The sequence below is a fragment of the Bradysia coprophila genome (genome assembly GCF_014529535.1).
Source record: "Bradysia coprophila strain Holo2 chromosome X unlocalized genomic scaffold, BU_Bcop_v1 contig_128, whole genome shotgun sequence".
NCBI lineage: Eukaryota > Metazoa > Arthropoda > Insecta > Diptera > Sciaridae > Bradysia > Bradysia coprophila.
In genome coordinates this window covers 5,170,226-5,185,595 of record NW_023503295.1, presented here as the reverse complement: position 1 = coordinate 5,185,595, position 15,370 = coordinate 5,170,226, and the positions used below count along the sequence as shown (strand labels likewise).

The following is a 15,370-nucleotide window of genomic DNA, read 5'->3' as shown; positions in this document are numbered from 1 at the left end:
TATTTTATTATCTCCAATTTTCTATGGAATTTATCTCCATTTTGGAGTTTCATATCTCCACATCACACTTTTTTATCTCCACTTATATCTCCTTTTTTATATTTTTTATCAACCGAAATATTACTATCGACTGTTTAATATACTCGACTGGCTGAGACTTTCGTTTTATCGCCATTGTCCTCGTATATTACAGCGATCTACGTTCTATTATTATATCGTACACATGTAAACTACTCGTACATACCTCATTCTGTGAAATAGATTATTACAAGTCTCACATTTACGTAAAACATCGCACCGTTTCTTTGAGCATATAACAGAAGTTAAATAATGCAAGCCTGAACTGAACATAGTTATCATCCGTTTTACGGGTATTGCTTGTTTTACATTAAAAATTAATATTTGCTTAATAAATTGTAAAATTTATAGAATGTGGAGCTCGATAGTATTTGATTCAGATTATGCGGTCACTGCTCCTGATAAGACAAAGAATTCGTTTTATATGAACATATTTTTCTCACACCAATTATTTAGTGCTACTTCGGACTGAGCATAGGTAAATTATAACGAAAAAGTGACTCTAAATCGATGTATTCTACTATCAGTTGCCTAATTGACTGCGAATCGGATTTACATTACATTTACACACATCGTATTTATAATATGTATACGTGCAATACGCCATTTCTCGTATAAAACAGATAATTTATTGGCAGCTCACTTCACAGAATACTCAATATCTTTAAAACATCATCAATATCGAATCTAAATATATACATAATATGACATCGACTATATGTACACCCTCAAAAAAAAAATAGAATTGTCAGTGAATAATGAGATCTACGTGATGGCAATTTCGTATTTTTCTTGACTTCATTTTGGCCCTAAGTTTAGTTGAGTTCGGATTTTCGTTTTTTTTAAATACGCTTCTTATGGATTCATATAGGTGATGCATAATACTCGGAGGCCCTCCAGAAACAGATAAAAGATTGAAGATAAACGTCGATGATTTCTGGTACTGTGGCGAATTTAAGTCAACTCGGCTCGATGATTATATTATTGAACTTTACAATTTAGTTGCAATTTGAATAATTTAATTTTCTTTACAATATTTATTATGCAAACTATTGCATTTCACTCTAATTTTATTTGATACGTCTCGTAAAAGAAAAGTGATCCTTCTTTGGTATAAGAAGGTGTTACTAAATGAACGAATCGTGCCCGCACGTTAGTAAGCGGGCGTGACGCAAGTCCACTACCAAAAATGTGGCGGAGCATATTTACAGTAACTTTTTGACTTCTCCCCCTTAACTCCAACGACCTTCAAACTAGGATATCTGCAATTTAGTAGTCCATACGAGTTCAACGAGCTATCACAAGTTACTGCAGCTTCAAAATTGGCCGAGATATTGAACTTCGAATTATTGATGTTTGTATGAAACTAAGCAAAATTTCGTTTTTTCAGATAACTGAACCTACGTTAGTTAGTTCCTATGGAAAAGTGGATCCAGCAGCTCCTAAACGTTTCTATAGATTTTCCTGAAATTTTGGTTATAGGCTAACATTGGCCCAAAAATAAGAATGGAATTTTCAGAAGTTTGAAAAAACCCATATCTTGGGAGTTGGAGCTCCCCAAAGTTTCCATACAAATGCCATATAAAAGCCAATTTGTATGGGTGTGTGTGTGAGTTGTATATTTTGTTGCATGATATTGATGGTAATGTGGTGAATGGTGTGTGTTTTATTGTGGGATGTATTTCTTGTTGGGAATTGTTGGGATCATTAAGTATTAACTTCCACTAGGTCGGTTCCTAAATTTTGGGATGGCAGATGATTCCTCTGGCACTACCTAACTTCCACCGGATTTTTCAATGGATTCGGGTTATTTTCGATAAAAGTGAGGTGTTCCAAGATTTGTTTCTAGATTTTGGGATTCAGACTGATTGCTCTAGAATTTTTTAACTTCCATAAGGTTTTTTGATGTTGTCGAAATGACATACTTACAAAAGTGGTGATATCAGTCAAAAAACCCTTAAAGGGTAAATGTGACGCAAGTCCTTTATTTTACTTACAAAATAACTGATATCGCTGAGGGTGACGCATTGTGCGTCGTATAGAGGTGAGTGGGCATACCTACTTTTTATGCCCGCCCTGCCCAAAGCCCAATAATTTAAAAAAAGCATGCCCACGGCGCAGCCCATGCCCAAGAATCTTTAAAAGCATGCTCACTGCCCAGCCCATGCCTAAGGCCCACATAGGAAATTTTCGCTAAAAATGTGAAAATTGTCAATCTGAGGCGAAACCGATGTTGACAGCACAGTTGAAAACACGATTTTATGTGCGATAGCCGTTTTAAAATTCCTTGAATGAATATTACATCGTACGGAAAGTCTAGACTGCACTTAAGACTTAAGTTTGTGGGATCACACATTTTTGAAAAGTGCCCATGCTGCGCCCTATGCCCACGAAATTGTAAAGTGCCCATGCCCATGTCCCGTGGGCATGCCCATGGGCGTGGGCAGCCCACTTTTATGGGCAGCCCACTCACCTCTAGCGTCGTACGCAAAAGTTTTATCGACAAAAAATTGACTCAAAAAATTTGTGAAAGAAAATTTTGCAACAAGAAACAGGAAAATGGTTGAAAAATGTACTGAAAGAATTTGTGACGCAAATTTCTTGTTGTAAAATTTTCTTTCACAAATTTTTTGAGTCAATTTTTTGTTGATAAAACTTTTACGTACGACCCACAATGCGTCACCCTCAGCGATATCAGTTATTTTATAAGTAAGATAAAGGACTTGCGTCACAGTTACCCTTTTTTGACTGATTTTTAGTTAAAACTTGAAGGGGATGTCCTCAAAAGACAACATCTATCACACAGTGACCCCAATGGACACTTTTAAAAGCAGGAACTGAAGCAAAATATGAGTGTAACAACAATGAGCATTTATAATGATGTATTGAAATAAAATACTCGGCGAATGAAGTATTGCGGCACAAAGTCCCTATGATCTACTCTTTCTTCGGTAAAATCGACCAAACATACTAAACAAAGAAATTGTAAAAGGTGGCGTTGCTCTAGTCGCACTGGTGGCCATCTCTTATAATTTCTCTGACACTAATATGTTTAAAATTGAACGCTTTAACTGTGACATTAGATATTTTAATGGTTATTTTCGACAGAGTTGAAAAGAGAAGAAATATAGAATGTGTGCCGTCATACTGCTGCAGTGATGATTCAAAACGTTTGGTATATGCTCTAACATAATCTTCTTTTAATATAATGAAAGTTATTGCAACAATCATCACAGTATGTATCAATTTGTCGGTGATGTCAAACAATTATTTTTAATTTAATTAAAACTATTAAATATGAAGCAGTGTAATTTGCGGTAATTACGTGATTCGTTTGTTTTACCTCCTTCGATTAAAGTTTTCCAACCATTTTTCGAGGAATAAGATTCTATGTATGATAATATATAAATGCATTGTCATGTCGTCTTTGCATAAACGTGAACATCTAATTGATTTAATTTCTAAATTATAACGTAATTTATGCCTTTAATTACATTTACCAGCAATGCGAAGAACTTGCACCACCTGCAACTTGCATTTTGCATTAATTTATGACATCATGGGAAAGTGCAATTTTGCATCAAACAAATGCACTTATTAACTTTATGTTAATTTGATATTAATTATCGAAAACTAAATGAGAAGTAGGGAACAACCGCACACACAATAATATTTATACCGGAATCCATTGCTATAACTTATAATGGGTTGCTTGCTGTGCCAGGAATATCTTCGGCAAACTCTTGAAATCAATTATAAATTTTGGTTCGGCAAACTTTGTTCAAACGTTCTGCTCAACGAATGCAGCAGTGGTTATAGCATTTCTCAAAACTTACCCTCTCATTGCTTATCATCGGTGATTGTAACCCAGTACGTTCATACAGATATATACTTGTGTCATCATCACATATTTTCTGTTTACATTTATATGGAAAATTCATTGAACAAGTATAGAGACATCATAAATTTATATTTTCCACTCTCTCAACATCTATCGCCCTTCGAATCCTTCATATTCACTTGATTTACATCCGCTGTTTTCAATCATATAATAACATCAAAATCAATATTATGAGAATTTACTTCGAGTCTATCATCATATAAATACACTATCTCCATATTCTATATACGTATGAACGTTCATTCAATATAAATAAAAGTTTTATACAATACTGGCACTGGTAAACGAACGAGATAGGAATATTTACCTGTATTTGAAACTTCACAAGGCAAGTGTATTGTTTCCCCGGCTACAAATTTAAATGTCTCTGATCTAGATATGAACATAGGATCGTGCTTTCCTGCACTTTGACTGGCAGCTGCAACTCCAACTGAAAAGAGAAATTGTTTTTCTTTTTATTTCAAGGAAATCAGTCAATTTGAATGAATATTTGATTCTGCTTTTTTTTTGTGCATGCCTTTTGTTTGAACTTATATATAATACAGATAGATAGACACACATATTGCATGCAAGATATTTCTCGCACAGCCGAGTCATATCTTCAAAATAGACGTTTTTAGTATTTGATTGCGATGAATTTGATTTCGTCTTCGCTTTTTTTCCTCGATATTTTCCTTTTCTCTTGTCGTCATGTAGTATTAGCATTGAGGAAGTAAGTCAATTGTCGTACAACTTATGTGTACCAGAGAAATATAGGATTCACGTACTCAAAACGTTATTTATTTACTACGTTTTTGAAAAGATTCTCTTTAGCAATTCATAGCATTGTGTTGGCATACGTCTACGTGGGATCTTTAGAAAACGAGATTACTTTCAATCAATCGGAAAAAAACGGTGTAACGACGTTTCACGGTGTATACAGCGTAATGGATCACTATTAATCTCTGTTAATAGCGACAACAACAACAACAAAAAACGAAACAAAATGAATCCTATGTTGGAACTGAGATTCATTAAAAGTAAATTACAAATTGCAATATAATAGAACTTCAAACAAAAGAGAAATAAGCACTGGAAAACTGAACGTGATAAAATATTGCATTACATTTAATAATTTACGGAATATTTTACCGGTACTTTTTTGTGATATAGAGAAGTCAGCAATCTCAATAGTCATCTTCAACAATTTTTAGACCCGTACGAAGTACTGGGGTCTTATGCGTTTACGCATACATCCGTAACACGTCGAATTGGACTCCCTGAGTAAGGGGAAACCTATTGCGGTTGTCTAGAGATGCCAAATCAGTGAAAAAAAAATGTCCGTCTGTCCGTCTGTCCGGCTGCACGATAACTTGAGTAAAACGCATCCGATTTTGAAAATTCTTTTTTTTTCCGTTTGGTAATGTCAAAAGACAGGCTAAGTTCGAAGATGAGTGATTTTGGATTGACCCTTCCCGAGCTGTGGCCCAATAAGTGCTTTACGGTTTTTCGAAGATATCTCCGGACATTGAAACGTTACACTTGTAACTGATACGTCAAATAAAAGGTATTTACAATACCGATCGACAAAAAAAAAGTTTATGGAAATCGGATGACCGACTCGTGAGTTAGACCCCTTGGTGTGGAACAGGCACAGGGCGGCAAGCAGTTTTTGCTTGTAGGTCGGCCACATTTCAACATATTTCGTCTGTTTTATCTTTATTAGATAGGTATTGACCGTACCAATCAGGGAAAAAAAAGTTTTTGAAATTATGTTCTCCGGAGCGTGAGCTAGGTCTCTTGGAGTGAGCTCTTATCTGGCTACTCGGCCGTACAGTGAACGTGGAGTATTTTGTCAATATCTCGAGTAAATTTTGACCGAATTTCATGATTTTGTTTTTGTTTGAAAGGTACTAACGAATGTAAAGCGTCGGTAAAATTTCCGGTCTCCTAACAAAATGGCTGCCGGTGGCCATATTGGATTTTAATAAAAGTGATATATATTGGGAAAAATGGTACTTAGAGTGTTTTTGTTAACATGGAAATAATTTGTTATGTGTGTGGGGTGTTTCAGGCATTCCATATATGGACATCTATATATATCTATATTCACCTATATTGAGCTATATACAGGCATATAGAGCTATATAATAGCATATTCATCTGTGAAATGTTTATTTATAGGAAAATATAGGTAAAAATAGCGGTATATAGCTGTTTAAATAGGAATTTATGAAAGTTGACTTCGTACGGGGCTGTCTATATTGCCTCCGGCAATTTATTTGTATATGCTAACAAGGCAAAGAAAGATAATTTAAGTGATTTTAAAGGGCGAATAGCTTTTCAGTAGAGAATGAAGTAAAAGAAATGAAGAGTTTCACAGTAAAGGCTTTTGATACGAATAGGTGTTTCGTACGGGTCGGCGTTAGCTATGTTTTTTTATTCGAAATCAACTCTAAGTCCATCCTATTTAAAATAAATGAAAAATGTAAAAGCTTTTTAATAGAGAAGCGATATAGACTACGGTACATGTATATCAGCCAAAAAGAAACCCAAAGAAAGAAAGTGACGCAAGTTCCTGTGTCAACTCACAAAATAACTGATATCGCTGAACGCAAAAATTTTACCAAAAAAAAGGTTTGCGTCACAAAGTGGGGTCATTGGAGCCAAAGGGGGAAAATCGAAAAGTTGCTGTAAATATGTTTCTTATTGTACTGAAGCAATTCAATTCATAGACATCTTGGGAAAGTTGTTAGCACATAATACGAACGAAAAATAATTGAAGATGTATTTGAAGCAAAGAATCTCCGTTGCACTTCAACGTTCTAACGCCGCTTGTATAATGGGAACATTCGAAGGCGATTTGAAGAAGTTAGATGAAATCTATAATATTCTATAATTTTTGTTTTGTGAGATGTTTATTTAGTTTATCACATACGCGCGGTGTTCGGATGTCAAAATTACTTAACTAGAAGAATAATTCAAAAATTACACTTCAGTTCTATGTTGTTGTCTCGTTTTCGCTTATGTGATAAAATAGAGTACACACTTGTCACTATCAGTCTCGGCAAGCCTCGACTTCTTCGTGACAAGAGTGTAATATATATTAATTTTGCTAAGCAGAGGCGCCGACTACGGTCTGGCCGCGAGGCTCGGGCAACACTATGACCAAATTAGTCGAGGCTGAGCAACACTATGACTCGACGACACAGTAAATATCATTTTTACATCAAAAATGATTTAAACTGTAGAAGAAAACGAGCATGTAAGTCAAAAATTCTCGCTGCGTGGCATTTCACTTTAAGAACAATTCCAACGTTAGCTTCACTACTTTCTCGGAATTCTACATAATTTAAAAGAAATCCTTCGGTTCCACGCGATAACTCGACTAACATCTTTTTATCGCTGTTCTAGTTTTGTAAGAGTATGTTACAACATTAGGAAAGTAAGTGAGTCATTACATGACAAATTTGAATGTGTGTGTGAGTATATGTATTCAAGTGTGAATGTTTATGAAACAAGAGCGTTAGCAAAGTTTTTGAGGGACCGTATTGAAACGAACTTTATCTTCATCCGAATTTACACTGGCAGCACAATTAAGAAAAAAATCGCTCGCTACGCTCGCAATTATCTTTTATTCTTTACAAAGCTTATGGTTCTTATAAAGAAGTTTCGCCCAATGTTCAAAAGTGCCCAGGACACGGTTTATCGATAATTTAATTTTACAAAAGCATCAATTAATAAAACATCAATTTTCGATCATACAAAAAAGCGACTTTTTTGGGCAACACTATACGAAAAAAGAAGTCGGCGCCTCTGTTGCTAAGCTTAGTTATCTTTCTCCTGTTTCTCCTGAATCAGGCCAGTTTCCATGGTTCTCGATAAATAGAATAGGGTAACTTTTGTTAGAATAGAAGCCACTCCATGGGTGGAATTTGTTTCATATTCTGATACAGGTTTATGAAAATGAATAAAATTAAACCATCTTGAAAAAATGTTCTTTTTTAAGTGTTCGTAGTGGAGGACCTGCGTCAAGTCCACTAACTAACGTGCGGGCATGATTTAGATAGGAAATTCCAATTGGTTTGTACAATCGACAACATTATAATACTATACAAAAAGATGCTAATGATCACCTCGCGGCACAGTGTTGTAAAGAGAAATTGAATACAAATTCCGATGGAGGACTTTTGAATGTGAAAATGGTTTTTGTTTTGGTGGTAACGGCAAACAATTGAGGAAAAAAAAACTGCAGAGAAATTGGAGTGATTATCAAAGATAAACTCAAGCTCAATAGAATTTGAACGGGGTAAGTTTTCAAGAATAACAAAATCAAATAAGGCCCCCTTCGAACAAGTGCGTAATTCTTTATAGCATTACCGTACCCCAAAATTTGTCTCTAGAGTCTCTTCTCCTCGAAGAAATACAATAATATCATTTGGGTACCTTTTCCTTTCTATCTCATTCCAATTTTACTTTTTTTTTGCTTTAGCCCCTAATACTTTTCAATTTTGTTTATTATAGTAAGTGAAGTACTTAGACGTTAAATTCAATCAAAATAATTCAATTTCTTTGAAAAATAATAAAAATTTATGTGCCTTCAGGTTGAAAGTGGTGTAGCTCGAGGGTTTGCAACGTAGGTAGGTATGGGTTACATAAAAACGTAAAAAAAGAGAAGCGAATTCAAACATTTTTCAACATCTTTAGCATGTACACACACTTTGCACGGTTTTCCATTTTATAAAAATATAAACTCTTCATGTATACCGAATGGTTGTAGTGTTGTCGTCGTCTATATTTGTATGTAACGTCTTACATATATTATCCGAACGAGGATATGAATTTAGTTCTGAAAACAGTTCCATAGCATTTACACAACATCTCTAACGCTGCTCGCTTCCCATATATATTAACTTTTCTCGTTGAACATAAAAACTTACTTTTCCTGTATGTTTGATTACACCAGAGAATGAGGAAAACTAAAGTACATTCACACATCTCAAAAGTAACCCTGATGGGCTATATGATACGGTAGAAAGTGGAGATTGTTGGGAGTTCTTATGGGTATGATTGTGGAGGGTACGATGTTGTGATTATAGAGTAACTGCTCTGCATGGATGGGGTATATTTTCATGGATGTACCGAAACGTATATATTTGTAAAAATTGTAGGCATGAAACAACATATAAATATGGACGATCTCCTAGTAGAAACGTTCATTCAGAACGTTTATACATACATCGTACATACACGGAATACATGTTGAGGGAGTAAGTGAGATGTAATAGCTCTATGTGAAAAAGATTGCTCAACACAGACTAATGCTGAGAAATAAGAAGTGAGAAAAAAAAAACTAACGAATTGTGGCAACGGACAATTGATAGAATGTAACAAAATAGTTTTCTTGCCAACGGTCTAGGTCATACTGTTTCGGTTTATTTTTAGTCGGATACGGATATTCGTACCATATATATATGTTTTGGAGTTGAATTGACATTGGCCAGATAGGTATATATATTCCACAACTTTATGATGAGAAAGGGGGCTTTTTGGATTTTCAACCGTATTATTAGATGTATATTTATGTGGTTGATACGGCTATGGCTCTGCGCTTATTTCATTGGTATTATAAAAACTAATCTTGGACAAATATGGCCAAGCTTATGTTTTGTTGATTAAGAAAAATGGACGGAGGAGATAGAACCTGCAGCTGAGTTTATTTGATTTTTATTTTTGGGGGCCATGTGAATTTATGTGCTTTTTCTTGTGGCGTGGATTGGGTTAACTTATAGAAAACAACAACAAATTTGTGCTGCCGATGTCGACACACGGGAAATTGTAAACGAAACGCACCGAACAAATGAAGCAAAAATTTTTCCTTTTGGTAATGAGGATTCACTCTGCGATTAGAGTATGTGCCTCTCGAAATTAGTTCGAATCATGTTAAAGCTAAATTTTGTAACATTCAGAAGGTACCAACATTGTTCCGAAATTGGCTGGTTCATCGTGGGGTTACACGGCAAAAACACTACGGATCACGACACAGTCTTTGGTCATGTCGATAGCCGAGTACTGCTCATCGGTGTGGATGAACAGCTGGCACACTAAAATGGTCGACACACAAATAAACGTTGCACTTCGACTTATCTGTGGTGCAGTTCAGTCAACGGAATTGGTCAGAGTGAACAGAATCATGGAATGGCTTGACGTTCTGAGTAACATTGCACCAGCTTCCATTTTGAGGGAAAAATCACAATGATATGGCAATGGCACCCATCACACTGCGGTTATAGTCTCTAAGGCTCGGAACGGGTCGGGTTTGGTCAGACCGGAACCCGAACTTGATTTAACCCGAACCTGAAAAACTATTTCGGGTTCAACCCGAACTTGACCCGAACTTGAATTTTCGATTTCAGGTTTAACCCGAACCTGACCTGAACCCGAAATTGTTCAACCCGAATTTTACCTGAACCTGAATTTTCAATTTCGAGTTCGACCCGAACCTGAACTGAACCCGAAACGCTCAAAATTTCGGGCTATCCGAACCCGACCTGATTAAATTTAAAATTTCGGGTTCAGTTCAGGTTCGGGTCGAACTCGAAATTGAAAATTCAGGTTCAGGTAAGATTCGGGTTGAACAATTTCGGGTTCAGGCCAGGTTCGGGTTAAACCCGAAATCGAAAATTCATGTTCGAGTCAAGTTCGGGTTGAACCCGAAATAATTTTTCAGGTTCGGGTCATGAATCCGGTTCAGGTCAACCTGAACTAAAACAGGTCAACCCGAACCCGTTCCGAGCCTTAATAGTCTCGTAAACCGTTTTGGTGCTTCTACAGAGAATCAACGAACATGGACAATTGGAAAGACCGATGGAGACATTGGTGGGGAAATGCCGAAGTGCACAACAAATCGCTCATAGATGCCACCGCAGTAGTCAATGGAATCAAACAACCCCGACGAACTTGGGTCAGAGCGAACAGAATCAGAACGGGACAAGGATGCGTAGCGTATTTACTGCATCGATGGGAAATTGTTGATTCACCGTTGTGCCAATGCGGTGTGGAGCAAACCATGGAGCATTTTGTTAGTGAATACACCGATTCGACGGAGACATTTGCGAAATTCACGAAATTACCGACAGAGCTCGAATTTGGATATATAATTTAAGTGTGGACATTTGATGTTGATTATGAAGCTAACGGAGCAAATTGTTTTGCTGTGATACCAAAATTCGTGGAATTTGATATTTTGATAATAAATTAATAAATAAATGCAGAAGAGTTGCTGTACGTTGTCGAAATGTTCACATTCATTTACAATTGAGAAATGGTCAGTCATCTCTTTCCGATAATGACCAAGGCTGTAAACTTTGGGGCGGCTACGCAGACCGCCATTTTATTAGTTACGTGAGAACACACCACGTCTGATGATTTTACATACACAACAAATTCACCACATCATCACGGCGATGGTTGTCATCACAGTAAGTGAATTTTTGTATGAATTCCGCCATGTTATCATCGAGTGTGGTGTGTAACCCGCGTATCTGCGTGATCTCCTCAAAGTTTACAGCCTTGATAATGACGGCAATAACAAATGAAGTAGACGACTGTTATGTTATTCAACAAAAGAGTAACAGATTTAATGAGTACAATGTCGGAAAACTTTTCGAAAATTGGCAAACAAGTTTTAGATTTGATGATGTAGCGATTGCAGTCTAGTTCTCAAACGTTTTCTGGTTAGCCAGAAAACATTTACCCTAAGATTGCAGAACTTGTTAATTTCACTGGAAACTTTCACCGCTCTTAAGATTTTAGAAACTATTCAAGCTTAGGAGAGAACATTTTCAAAAGAAAGCAATTTCTGGCTTTTTCTTCCTATTCGCTTGTATTTATGAGTATGTACTGCCATAAGTAATTCTGGAGAAAAGTTTTCGAAAATTTTTTTGAAGTCATAAAGTTAAATGAGAAAATTAGTTGATTCTGTGATAGTAAGGAACGATATGAACTTTGTAAATTCAACAAATTACGTAGGTTATTTAGTCATACATCCTTAAACAGCAAAGCATAAGTTTAAAGCTTTTGAGAAAAGTTCATTTTCCGAAAGTTTTTCGAGAAAATGCTGTCACTTGGGCTCGTCATACGAATCAAACGACATTTTGGGTAGATTTTGATGAAAATATTGTTCCCTCTCAAATGTATATATTGTCTGCGTTGTTGTGTTCAAATGATGAGAATAATATATCGTTGAGTCAGCTCTTGGAAATGGGAAATGTTAAACCAATTAGGCATAACACGAGTTCATCGAATTCAATTGATAAGTTTGGCATTTATATATGTTACGAAACTTTTCTCTAGTTAAACAATTTTGGACAAGTAAAATAACTGCAATAAGTCAGCATTAACTGAAATATGATTAAAATTTTAAACGAACAAAAACATCACTTCTAGTATGAGAAAAAGTTTTCCTCAACTTCACATGCCTCGAATTCAGTATGTCACTCAGAAAAAAGTTTTCTCGTTCCATTTAGGGACTTTTTTCCCTTACTTTTTTTATATAAATAGCTCAATTACTTTGCTATTTTGAAAATGCTTAATCTAATTTATTTCCATTGGTAATAGAGTTGGAGTATATTGTTGCCCACTTGGTATTGGGTATATATTCAAATCTAACTACCAAACTTATACAAAACAAATACCGAAAAACGACGGAAAAACTTATTTTTCTTTGGACTAATCGTATTAGCTGGTTGTGAATACGACGTCGTTCTATATTGAAGAACGAAAGTTTTTTTTTTATTTGTCCCAGCGAGCACTTTGAACAAGTTTGTAAATCTGATCGGTCATAATTACAGAGTTCCCACTCCTCCTAAAATTCATAAAATTCCTAAAATGGACCGAATCCTCCTAAAATCTTCTAAAATTCCTAAAAATAGCCCACACTATCAACGAATTTTTTAAATAAAACTGAAAAACAAGTAATTTTTTTAATTACGCTGCAATGAATTTGAAAACAGCCCTTTCTTTGAGTCATGCAAACAGCGATCCTGAACGTGGATTTAGCGAAAACAAATATATTCTCGAGGATCTCAGCTTGTTAGTAGATGCGACTATCGTCGCACTTCGACCAAAATTATGGTGAATCTTGTTAACTTGAAAGAAGGGTCCAGTCGACAAGAAACAACTGATAAATACCAAGTTGCTGGTCTTAACTGGCGTCAAAAAAGTGTAAACCATAAAAGTTTCAATTATTGAACTACATAAGGAAAACGATGCTTTGATAAAAAAAAAAAATTTGTCAATTAGGGGTGTACGATGGAGAAAAGATCGAGACTGGCGTAAATTTTAAAAATTCATTTACAACTTGAGACAAATCATAGAAGCTAAATTTTTTAGTTTTCGGTCTTCCACATACTTCGACTTCTACCAAAAACCTTCTTTGAGATCTTTGTTAGCTGCATTAGTCTTATTCTACTAATTGGAGTCCAGTGCTACAAGAAAAAATTAAATCCAGGCGAAGTTTGTCGAGAAGGTATTTTTGGCGAGTCATCAAAGTTTGCCGACTATGAAAAATTGAGTGGATTTTAAACTTGAAAATTCTTGCGAATGTTGTAGGCTATCCATAACAAACATTTTTTTGAAAATCATGTGAGAAATGTTTGTTTCGTGGGTGTTTGTTTGGTCTAAAATTGAGGCAAAATGGCTCAATTGAGAAAATCGAGTTTTTGACATCTAGGGATGATAACAATTTTTTGTGGACTATGCCTGTCTCGATCCTATATCCATCTTCTTCTTCTTTTTCAGCCTGTTTCTATCCACTGCTGGATGTAGGCCTCTCCAACTTCTTTCCATTTTGTACGATCCATTGCCATTTGCTGCCAGTTTGTACCTGCAATATTCTTAATTCCGTTTGTCCATCTGGTGGTCTACCTATAGCTCGTCTTTTATATGGTCGCCAGTTCATGATCTTTTTGGTCCAACGTTCGTCTGTCCTTGTTGCAATATGTCCCGCCCAGCTCCATTTCAGAGATGCTATTCTTTGCATGACATCAACGACCCTGGGCTGTTGTCGAATCCATTGATTCGTCATTCTGTCTCTGAGTGTTATTCCAAGCATACTCCGTTCCATGGCTCTTTGTGTCACTCTCAATTTATCTTCGGATGCTTTCGTTAAAGTTAACGTTTCCGCTCCATAAGTGAGCACTATATCCATCGCACACCCCTAATTGAACATATTAATTTTCTGAAACACTTTTATTATTTTACGAAGTGTAGGAGAAGCAGAAAGATCTTGAGGCTGCAAAAATTCCTCCGGAAATTACTTATAAAACCTTTATCAAATCTCCTAAAATACTCTTAAAATTACTTGCAAAATCTCCTAAAATTCTCCTAAAATTATCGTTAAAATTTCCTAAAATTCCTAATTTTAGGAGCCTTCCTAAGTCGTGGGAACTCTGTAATTAATTTCTTCAATTAGTTTGAAGACAACCTGACAAAAATTATTTCTCGCGGAATTTAAAAGGTAAAAACATGTTGGAAACCGTTCTTTGTTAATAGATTCTTTTATATGTTTAGAAAATATCATAGATTAAGATTAGCTCATTTAGTACGTGCTTACAGCGTAAGTGGAAGTACGATGTCTCAGGGGGTCAAATACCATTGCGTGTATGCAAAAGAAAAAAATCAAAACCTCCTGCTGGCCGGTGGCGACTCGCTTGTAGTACGTATAACAAATTCCTTACTCTTTCATTAGAGTCAGTGAGATTTCACCATGAATTTTCTTCAGCTGTTTATCAGCTGATTGACATCCGCGCGTGAAACAGCTTCAACTGTATGAACAAGTACAAATAGTTTTGATTGTATGTGTGGATCAGCTGAAAAACAGCCGACTCTTCATGCTGAAGTCTCACTGCATCTGCACTTCTGTAAACAATTTAGTTCGTACAGAAATGTAGAGCAATAAAAAAAGTTGTCTCAACGCAATCCCGAAGAATATTTTCTTACTCACACCACCGCCCAGAAATGATTCATTACCTCTGATGCCATTCGAGTGAATTTTCAGTACCGCAGGGCTTCGTTAACAATAAATATTGATGGGGCAGGGTAGATGGTTCATTTTCTTCATCATCGGTTCCATTGATATCGGTAGTTTATTTTACTAAAAAAAACGCGATGCACAGGGCGGCATGTGACTTACTTTTCTCACTAATTCTGACTTTTTTTTAAAGAAGCGATAGTGACTTACTTTTCTTTTGTTTTTTTACTTTTCTAACTATTTCGGAAAAAGTATTGAAAATCGGAACCATTTCTTGTTCCAACTAAATATTTATTACACAAAGACATCACAAAATTTGCCTGCGGCGCAAAGATGTACGTAGTAAGGTAACTGACTGAAAGTTGACCTAGTGGAAAAGT

The 15,370-nt window shown here is 35.8% G+C and overlaps 1 protein-coding gene across 2 annotated transcripts in view; it reads right to left on the bottom strand.

Moving 5' to 3' along the window:
• LOC119067788 (limbic system-associated membrane protein) overlaps window positions 1–15,370 on the bottom strand; it is a 426,428-nt gene that overhangs the window by 105,251 nt on the left and 305,807 nt on the right. For both annotated transcript variants that reach the window (XM_037170932.1, XM_037170933.1), the window contains exon 3: window positions 4,287–4,409. In XM_037170932.1, coding sequence (XP_037026827.1) covers window positions 4,287–4,409 — 123 coding nt within the window. The remainder of the gene's footprint in view (window positions 1–4,286; window positions 4,410–15,370) is intronic.